Source organism: Malurus melanocephalus, unplaced genomic scaffold (genome assembly GCF_030028575.1).
Source record: "Malurus melanocephalus ecotype Western Australia unplaced genomic scaffold, MMel_1.1 scaffold_1071, whole genome shotgun sequence".
In the NCBI taxonomy this organism is placed as follows: domain Eukaryota; kingdom Metazoa; phylum Chordata; class Aves; order Passeriformes; family Maluridae; genus Malurus; species Malurus melanocephalus.
This window is the reverse complement of record NW_026624303.1, coordinates 1-10,620: the sequence shown is the minus strand read 5'-3', so window position 1 is coordinate 10,620 and position 10,620 is coordinate 1. Positions and strand designations below refer to the sequence as shown.

Here is a 10,620-nt window from a genome sequence, read left to right as displayed (position 1 = left end):
TAAGTTTCAAAAGAAAATATTTGTATATTATTTTTTTTTTCCCCCTCCTTAGATCTGAATATAATTTACCTTTCTCTGACCACATTTCGGTTGTTTTTTTCCAGTTGGCTGGTGCTCTTTTCAGGGTTAAATTAATTAAACTGAAAATTTCCACTTAGCTAATTGCATTGCCCTGCCAGCTCTTAGTGCACGGACCTCGCTGYTGTGCTGGGCAGGGTTTTCTACATCCAGTTTGTATTGGGAAAAAAATCATCTCCTCCCAGCTCCTGGGAACACAGGAGCTTGTTGAACACCCAGGAGACAAAATTGCATGGTGTGAGTGAGTGTGGAGTGGGATGAACCCAACGTGGTCAATCAGGAAGTCATGGGTCGTGAATTCTGTGGTATGTACAAGGTTTGGCCCTTTTTCTGGAGAAAAGGATGCAGAAGATCCTTTTTCCATCAATAGTGGCTGCAGGGCAGAGGGATGCACAAAGATGTCACCCAAGGTGGCACTGCTGGGGGAAAAATCAAGCTTCCACTTCTATTATAACATTCAACTCGGCAGAATTAAATGTCTGAGGTCAGCTTGACCTCAGATAGGAGTTATCCAAATAGTTGCTGTTAYTTGTTTCTTTATTTTAACTCAGTTTTGATTCCTTTTACATCTACAGTTCTTTCCCCGAGATGTTCTGCGACCTCCTGGCTTCGGGGAAGGGATTAAAAATGTCATGTTTGCTTTTTATTTCCTCTTTAATGACAAAACCCTCACTTTAAAAAACACAACACGTGGCTTCAGCTAACAAAAAGCCGTTGGGGATAACGCAGCCTCTGATTCCTGAATTTTTATTTTATTTTTTTATTTCCTTATCCCCAGTCAGAATTAGCGGGACCATCGTTAATGACACCTAACGAGGTGTTTGCCTTGGCACCCCGCCTTGCTCCCCGCTAAATTAATGCTGCGCTCAGAATAAGCACCCTGCCCTGGCGCCTGGCTGAGCTGAGATCCATTTGAAGGGATTAACGAGCTTGTAAATCTGCAAACAGGATTAGAAACACGAGCATCTTCCTTGAGCTCCCCCTCCCTGCCTGCTCCTACCCCACTGCATCATAAAACGGGGGAAACGGGGCCAGGTGTGAAAAGGGAGCTTTGTTTGTTCTCCAGTTTAAAAAGCAGGAGTAAACTGGCTGTAAAGAGAGTGGAGTAAACTGGGTGTAAAGGGGGTGGAGTAATCTGGGTTATCTCCCCGTGGGAGCTGCTGCAGAGAGTTGTCAGTGCATTTCTGATCCCCAGCTCTGAGAAGTTGCAGTTTCCCTGTTCCTGCCTTTTAAACATCTTATTCTGATTTGTAACTGATTGCAGTGATGAGGATCTTTTTGTCTTCTGATTYTTGGTGGTTTTCTCGCTGTTTTTAGAGGAAAGGGGATGCTGACCAGGCAGGGCTGCTTGGCTTTAGGGGCGTGCTGTCCTTTTTCACCCACTGCTCATGAACTGTGAGCATCCTTGGCCCCATGGCGATTATCCTCAGCCCTGTGTCCTGGTGAGTGACCAAGGCTGCTTGTGGAGCTGGGGCAGGAGGCATTGCCCAATTGGAAATGTCTCACAGGGCTGATTTGGCCAGATTTTGGGGCCAGTTAAACCGAAATCAGGTTCATGGCCAGATTACTTGAGGATTAGCRTCCTTGCATCCTCCAGGTTGCCTCAGCTGGGTTCTAAGGTGTCAAACCCACCACCAAGGTGTGTGGCAGCATCCCTGATGGCACAGAGGTGTAAAAGCACATCCCTGGCAGCCAGGCTCGTGTTTCCAGGCTGACCTCTGGCACTGCATGTTGGGTCAGAGGAGACGTTTCCTCTGCGGGCTGGGGACCTGTGCCGGGTCTCAMAACTGCTGTATTTATACATCCTGCTCAGTGCTGGGTAATCAGAAAATGCAATATCGCTGTCACCAGCTCTCTGAAGACATCCAGCCTGAGTAATTTAACATGTCAGCTCCATCCATCACGGAGACGCAGGCGGCACACAAACGCCGAGCGGCCGGAGGGGGCTGGGCCGGTGGCTGGCGGAGCAGCTGCTGCCTGTGCCAGCTGCCTGGTCACCTCAGCGGGCTGTGACAGCACAGAGAGCGCCACTGCTCCTGGCCTGGGTGGGCACAGGCRTCAGCACTGGCTCTGCCCACCCCAGCCATCTGTTTGTGTGAAAAGGGACAGCTCTGGAGCACGGGAAGGTGACAGAGGGAAGTGCTGTGTCCTCCCTCTCCCAAGCAGGGTTGATGCTGTGCTGAGCTCTCAGGGGTGGGGGACCCTCCCAGAGCTGGTGTGTGTCCCCCAGCCCTGGCCACTGCTGCAGCCCCTGCTCTGTGAGGAGGGGATGTGTAGCAGGGCTGCAGCCCTGGCTGCTTGCCCAAGGGCCTGCATTAGGAACCCGGGTTAATTAAGATTTCCCTCACTGCTGCAAATAAGACTGATTGGTTTTACCACTCTGCTGTGCCTTTCAGACCCCTCGGTGCGGGTTTATTGAGGCATTGGGTGTTTGTTGTGGTGTTTGTGCCTGATGATGGGTAATGGTTTGGGGTCTATAGGAGGGGCTGACAGTGGGTTTGGTTTGGGGTCTGTAAGAGGGGCTGACAGTGGGTCTGATTTGGGGTCTATAAGGGGGGCTGACAGTGGGTCTGGTTTGGGGTCTGTGGGAGGGTCTGAAGGTGGGTCATGGTTTGGGGTTTATAGGAGGGGCTGACAGGGGGTCAGATTTGGGATCTCTAACCCTCAGCCCCCCTGAACAAACACCAAATCCTGCCGTATTCCAGCACTGACCCTTCCTGCTGCTTCCAGGAGGACAGGAACTCTCAGAGCCTCTCCTGCCCTGCTGGTGGGGCTGCCTGGAGGGCACTGCCTGGCCGGGTCAGGGCATGGCCAGGGCAGGAGCCACGTGCCGAGCTCCTGGTGTCCCTGCCAGCCACCTCTCATCACCGTGATTAAGGATTTCAGAGGGCAGAAGGCACCGCTCATTTTCTGTGCTCCTGCCAAGAAATGGGGAAATTGCGCTGCTGCCTAGAATAAAAGATTTTTTAAAAACAGTAAAATATTTTAATGGCAGTTTAAAGGGCCACTGTCAGCCCCCAGAGGCCTCTTTGCTTTAAGCTCTGCAAAGATTGAAGGACTTGTGCCAATTAGAGTCTGTGGTGCTTTTTAAGCATCCGTCGCTCCTTGGTGGGTCTGGGGATGGAGCCAGCTGGGCTCCTGCTGCATCCCAGAGAGGAGGAAGCCGGGTGAAACCAGGGCCAGCCCTGCTTCTGTCGGTCCTGACCACTGCAGGGATGTGCTGCTGGCTGTCACAGCGAGCTGGGGGAGCAGATGGGCCACAGTGGGTCCTGAGGGAGGCAGGAAGGACCCTCAGAAGGGTGCTGGGTGCCCCCCAATGCTGTGTTCACCCTGTACTGCTTGTCCCTGCTGATTTTGCTTTGAAGCAAACGCCTAAAATTCACCAAACTTCACCRTGCAGGTGTCCTTGAGGAGAGCAGCTGCCATGCTCATGGGTTTTCTCTGCCAGTCCCTTGAAATCCATTTGTATTTTATATTTCTGAGGCTAGAAAGCATCTTCTTGCATCCACACCACAATAGTCACCGTGGGGTCTTGATTTTGGATGAAATCATGAATGGTGAAAGTTCCTGGTCACTCCTGGTGACCCCAAGCAAAAAAAACACCTTAACCAGGAGTGGGGGATGCTGGCTCTGCCTGCTCCTGAGCATCCCAGCTRCCAGGGCTGATCTTCTCCTCTCTGTTCCCTGCAGGTGGGATCGGGTTTGGCCGTGCCAAAGGCAACTCAGGCTCAGAGGCGGACGATGAAACRCAGCTCACCTTCTACACGGAGCAGTACCGGAGCCGGAGGCGAAGCAAAGGTACAGAAGGACCCTGTGATCCCACACTTTCCAGGGGGGAAAAAAACAAACAAAAAACAAAAAACCCCCAGCACCTTGACTGTCCCCATTGGTGACAGTGTCTGATTCTGCCCGAGTCTAAAGGACAGCCACAGCAGTCTGTGTGGTAAGGRCATCCCTAGATGTGCTGTTTCTGTGGAGCAGCACCATGCAGAGCCATAAATCCCATTTCCCGGGGATGTTGCTGAGCTTTGTGGTTTCTTTGCTGGTTTCTAATATCAGTTACCCTCCACATGCCCTGGCACTTMCCCAAAGCTGCACCAGTGGGGACTGATTGTGTCTGTCATCGCCCTGGCACCAGTGCAGCTGTCAGGGTTGGTTACCTTGGCAATCCCTCGCTCTGAACTCCTGTTTTCTGCCCTTTATTTCCCATGCAAAGCATCCGTTGGATGAAAATTTCCCAGCTTTCCTCTTGGCACAAAGGCAATTAAAAGGAACAAATTCAAAATGAGGGTTGGGGCAGGGATTTGTAGACCCRAGTCCCTTCAGGCTCTTTTGTGAGTTAGAGAAGCCGAGAAACCGAAATATCATCCTCAGTTTGAAATCAGTGCCCGCGTTTCCCGCGGTCACCCCGGATCAGTTCGTGCTCAGGACTCTCTCCTCTCAGCCCGAGCTGTTTGGTGGAGGAGGRAAGGACGAGTTTTGCTGCTGCCGCCGCTGCTGCTGGGTTTGAAAAATCGCTGTCGGGAAATAACTCCGTTGGGAAGCAATTTAAAAATTGCACAGTGGGTCCTCTCCCTCCATTTGTTCAGYGCAGGGAGCCGGGCCTCGGCAGAGCGCGGCAGCCAGATAGATGCCGGTGCCCACCGCGGCAGCGCACGGCCCCATTTGTTTCCATGATGAGCCATTCCCATAAACGCTTCCTSTGTGTTTATTTGAATGTGAAATTGCCTCAGTGCTTGTGATCAGCTCCATGGCGGCACACGGGAATAAACTCACGCAYGCTGCTCAAAGGATGGGCTTCCAGTTTTATGTGTTTGGGTTGGTTTTGTTTTTTTCTTCTTCTTTTTCGTGTGTTTTAGAACTGAAAGTAGTCAGTGCTGTGTTTAAAATGAGCTTTTGATGAAAAGGAGGAGAGGATTTGTGAGTTCCTTACCTGTTGCAGCACAAACACAGCTGAAAATCACAGAGTCAGAATCACAGAATGTTTGAGTTGGAAGGAACCTTAAAGAYCATSTTGTTCCACGCCCMTGCCATGGTCTCCCACTGTCCCAGGCTGCTCCCAGCCCCAATGTCCAGCCTGGCCTTGGGCACTGCCAGGGATCCAGGGGCAGCCACAGCTTCTCTGGGCACYCTGTGCCAGGGCCTGCCCACCCTCACAGGGAACAATTCCTTCCCAATATCCCATYCATCCCTTCCCTTTTGCTGTTTGAAGCCATTCTCTTTGTCCTGTCATTCCATGCCSTTGTCCAAAGCCCCTTTCCAGCTCCCTCCAGGCACTGGAAGGCTGCAATTAGGTCACCCCTAATCCTTCTCCAAGTTGAACAATCCCAACTCTCTCAGCTTTTCCTCACAGGAAAGGTGTTCCATCCCTCTGATCATCTTCGTGCCTGTGTGACAGAAGGAAGGAATGGGTTGTGTTGCAAACAGGGACAAAAGAAACTGTCCCAAAACATTGCAAGGATCAWATTTCCCAAGTGCTGTAAAGATGTGAATTTTTAGTGACTTTTTCTAAAATACTGGGCTGGGTGTGATAGCCTTTGAGTACTTTGGAAAAGTCCCTAAAGTTTGAGGGTTTTTTTTCAGCTTCCACCAGGGAAACGGGTGGTAGCACACAGGGAAAGTATGGAAAGCTGTGTTTTAATGAAAGGCAGATAAATCTTTGCAAGGCTGCCTTGATGCCATTCCCCTTGAGGTCAAGTGCTCTGTCAGGCTCTTGAAAAAGGCTCTTACTGGATGCTGGGCACAAAGATATTTTTATTGACGTYCGTGTTGGTTTTTGGTTGTTGGTTTAAGCTTCCTTGTAGGGCAAACACAAAGGAGCAGATGAATGGGAAGAATCCCTTTCTTTCCCCGTGAATGAGCTGTTGTTCACCTGGGCAGCTTTGATGGCTGGGTTTGAAGGGAATTCAGGAGGCAGAGCTGCCTGTTAGATCTGCCTCRGCGTTTGAGCGATGCTCAGAGAACCTGGTTTGTTCGTGTTCACTGGGGGCTGACCRAGGGAATTGTCTTGCATAAAGTCCCCATTGTACTCCCTCCTCCTGTCTAGATAAATTTGGCCATTGCTGCATCCTTGAAAGGAATTTTCCATTATCCTTTCATTGACTCTCCTCTCCCTCACGGAAGCAAAGCAATAGCGTAGTGGGAAGTCGGAGTACCAAACTCATAATTACGAGTTCAGCCAAGATCCATAATTGGACGGGATCGTAGYTCTAATAGAGAAGGATGCATCGTCAGATACAGTTAATTCTTACAATGATGTTCCCCTATTGATTTCACTGAGCTTGTGTGGCGTTGCAGGTGCCTTCAGACAGTTAGCAGGTCCGAGGAGAGGGATTCCTTGGGGTTTCTCTCTTCGGGTAAGATTTTGCAGGATTGAGCCTAATTACTTGTACTGTCAAGGCATTGATCCCAGGCGATGTGACATGAAATTCCCACTTAGGAGATGCTTGGGTTTGCTTTTACTTGAGCTCAGTTAAGTGGCCTCCTGCATCTCCTGGAGAAGGAGAGGACAGCAGGTTGTGCACTGCTTTGGCAAGGTGTGCTATGGAGACATTCCCATGGGATAATATTGAGCCAGGGAGAGCTTGTTCTGGTAGCTCAGGAGCAGCAGACMCACTGATAACCTGGTTTTCAGTGCAGGAATACCTGGAGGAGTAAGAGGCAGCACCTTTTGTGGTCACAACACGCTGCCACACTCATTCCCAGCTTCTAGGTCTGTRGGATGCCCTTACTCTGATGTTACTGTGTCTTTGGAAAGTCTCCAAGGAAATTATAGGGGAGGAGAGTGTAAGGAGTAAAGCAGAGGACACTTTCCTTGGTCTGTGTCTGCTGTTGGGCTCAGCCCCATCTCTGGGCTTTGAGCTGGGAGAGGCCCTGCTGGTCCCTGGTGTCTCCAGGCGAGCTAGCTCATGCCAAGAAGAGCTCTGTTCATACCCAAATCTTTGGTGAGACATCCCTTGTCTTCCCCACAGTCCCTGTCTGTGCCCACAGCAGCTCTGTGTGTTCTGCCTTTCTGGTGGATCAGTGTGAGCTCTGCTCCAGTGCYGTGCAGGTTCAGGGGAGCTGCTGCTTTCCCAAGTGAAACAAGACCCCAGGGAGGCTGTCAGGCTGTGCACAGCTCTGTGCTCAGAGGCTGCAGTGACCCTCAGCTGTGACCAGGGGTGGCTGCTTGGGTCATTCCTGCTGACCCTCAGCACTGACTCCTCCAGGATTTCCAGAATCAGATTTTCTTGCAACCTGTTTGCACAGATTCTGTGCACACCAAGGCGCTGAGTGCCCCCCATGGGGGCTGGCTGTCCCCTTTCCTACTCCCAGGGAATGTGGGAATCTCTCTGTGTGCTGGCTGTGGTGTGCACATGGCTCTCCTCTTCAGGGCTGTCGCTCATCACACCTTCCACCAGCRCTGAAGTCTCTGTGAGAGAGAACCTGACAGTGCTGTAAAGATGTGAATCCACATCCCCCGCTGGCCATCAGGGCCATAGCAAAGCTTTGATGCTTAGTTCCTGTCTCTGGAGCAGGGTGGGATGTGTTCAGTCAGGTCCAACTCTGAGTTCCAGTGGAAAATATTAGCAGCAAAACTGCCCCTAAAGCGAGGAGGCAGAGCCCTGTGCACAAAYCCCTTCTGCTCTGGGGTGGGGTTTGCCTTCTGCCCAGCAAAATACATTCAGCTCCAGGTCTGACTGTGCAGCCCCGAGTTCCCCTGATCACAGGCAGCACCTGCCAGATGGGGAAATAAAAYAGTGAAAGGTGTGGGGGAAAAAACAGCATTGAAACTCCAAGGCCATTCCAGGCTCCCTGCCCACCTCATTAAGGGTTCCATGAGTCTAATGAGCCTCTCCTTGCTGGAGGGGAGGCACAAGTGGGACTCCTGCACTTCTCTCTGCTCTCTCGGGCCACAGAGCAGCTGCTCTGTAACACAGAAATGTGCAGCATTCAGTTTCCTGGTTTGGGGGAAGTTGAGGCAGGAAAAGCAATGGTGTCATATGGAGACCCTGTGAAGGGCTGAGGTATCCCAAGCCCATTGGTCTTGGCAGCCCATAGACGCTCTGCCCTCCCTTGCAGCCTAATTATTAACAGAGCCTCGGGGACCTGCTGGGAGCCCTGGTATCTGAGCTCCTGGACCTGCTGGGGTCCCCACAGCTGCTGCCAAACCCTTGGGGCTGGTGTCACTTTGCCATCAGGTGGAGATCAGATGCAGAGGGTTGCCTGGGTACAAAGCAGAGCGTGGGGTGCAAAGGCAAAGGGCTGCTTTTGGTCCTGTGATGGCTGAGATGTGCTGGAGRGCACCCAGCACYGYGTCCCCACACCTGGGYTGTCTCCTGGGATGTCCCCAGCCAKCTCCTGCTCCTCAAGCTGCCTCTRGCATCTGCACCCCCSTCAGCCTGCTCCCCCACTCTCAGATCTGGCATTGCTTCACCCCTCCAGCATCATCTCTGTGAGCATCACCTGCCAAAAGAGGCAAAGATCCCACTCTGATTTCATGCATGGCCATTGACCAACCCCCCAGCACCCTGGGGAAGGCAGGGCACAGCTTTGGGATGCTCCTCAGCCAAGGTCTCTGTGAACAAGGCACCTGGCTGTTTCCGTAGCACACGGTGATGGTTTTGACAAATTAGCAGAGTTCAATTATGTACCTTGGATTGGTGTCAGCCCCGCGTGTGCGTGCACTGGGCTGGCTGGCGGAGCCTTCTGAGGGCTGTTAGAGAAATGAGAGGCTGGGCTTTGATCTGCCTCTGTATTTGGTGTTTAAAACAAGGCCTTTTATAAGGGAATATTAGGTATTCGGAGTCTGCTACATATGAGGAAGCTTCRCTTTGATCCTCTCCCGTCTCCAGAGGCAGCAGGCACTGATTATTTCATGGGGAACTAAACGAAGGGCAGAATGAAATCYGGGTACTGCTCTCCCTGCTTTGCTGGTGCCTCTGGCCTCGCTGGGGCTGAGTGAATGCTGCAGGCAGAACATCACCCCAACTCTGCCGTGCTCCTCAGGGGATTGCCCCCTGCTCTGCCTCGGGCTTGACTCGCCTTCAAACTGGGGGAGAAGCTGTAGGGAATGGAGTGGGAAACAGAAGGTGACAAAGCAAAAATGTCAATTTGGGCTGCTCCCAAAGGCWCAGGGGGAAGAATGGGTCTGTCTGTGTCTGCTGCTCTCTGTCTGTGCTTGGGGAGCTTCTCCCTTCCTGGCAGCCCTGTGTCCATCCATGTGGTCAGCCGTGCATCCATGTGATCACCCCACAGCACGGAGAGGTTCGGATTCCTCGGGAGGGGACAGAGAGCCATTAGGATTCCTTAGGAAGGGACACAGAGCTGCTCCCTGTGGGGACAGATGGACAGGTCAGTGTGGGTGGTTTGTGGCCTGTGGAGCTGTTCTGCTCTTTGTGAGGCCAGCAAAGAGCACTCCAGAGGGGACACCACAGCCCTCACAAGACCTGCACATCTCAGGGGTGAGGTCCCTTCATGATACAAATCCTGTCTTTACTCCTCAGATCCCTCCCTCCAGGCTGCCCCAGCTGTGCTCACACTGCGATGCCCAGGGCAGGGTGACAGTGGGGGATGCTGCTTATTCCCAACCATTCCCRGCTCTCTGTCATGGATGCTGCTTTTCCAGCCAGCAAACAAACGTRGTGCTTTTGCATGATGGCTCATTCCACCTGCAGAGCAATGAGGCACTGCAACAGCACATAAAACCCCTCCTGAGTCCCTGTCTACCCTGCTGGACTCTGGCTGTGCGGGGAAGCCGGGCTGGGGTTTCTCCAGCTGCCTCCTCTCCCTGAATCGCTGCTGGCTGTGGGTGTGGGGTTCACTCATGCTCCTGCCCGTGCCAGGGATGCTGAGCTGCAGGACAGGGGCTGCTGCTGAAGCTGGAGCTGGGCAGCACGAGGCTCTGCAGGTACAGCACTGGCARGGCTGCGGTGGCCGCAGGCTCTTTAACTTCCCCGGACCGTGCTGCAGATAAAAGCTTTTACATCTGTTCCTGGAGGCAGCRCGGGTCTTCCCGTTTATTTATTTATTTTCCGATTGTATCTGATACAGCCTCAGCGAGTAATTGAGTGTTTGAGAGTGAAAAATTATCTCTCCGGCTTGGCCCTTATCTTGACAGCAAAGCAGCACTTTTAATTTAATTTTGTTCAGAGCATGTGGGTAACAAATTTCACTAATCGCTCTGCTGTCGCCCTCCGCATGGTAACGAGCCTCTTGTTTCCCGGGAAGCAGAACATAAACACGGAGCTGGATGCGGGCGGGAGGAGGGCGAGGGTTGGTGCCGCTCGGAAAATGAAGATGAGCTTCCTTGTGGATTCCTGTGGCACCACGGATTTGTCTCCCGGCTGGAGGCAGGAAGCAAAGCAGAGGGTGGTGGATGTCACACGCTTGTACTTGTGTGATCCTCGGCTCCGGGGGAAACTGAGGCGCGGAGSGATGTGCCCCAGCCCTGGGGAGCTGTTGCACAGCAGAGATTTGTATTCTCATCCCGTTCTGTCAGCTTGCATCCATTCCAAAATTAATGGATGGAGGGAAAAGATGGTTTGGGATTTCTCTTTTTTT

The 10,620-nt window shown here is 52.3% G+C and overlaps 1 protein-coding gene across 1 annotated transcript in view; it reads left to right on the top strand.

Moving 5' to 3' along the window:
- LOC130586120 (astrotactin-2-like) overlaps positions 1-3,876 on the top strand; it is a gene marked incomplete at its 3' end in the record, with an annotated part of 50,215 nt that extends 46,339 nt beyond the window's left edge. Inside the window, exon 4 of the mRNA XM_057386830.1 lies at positions 3,769-3,876. Coding sequence (XP_057242813.1) covers positions 3,769-3,876 — 108 coding nt within the window. The remainder of the gene's footprint in view (positions 1-3,768) is intronic.
- Between the last annotated feature and the right edge of the window lie 6,744 nt (positions 3,877-10,620).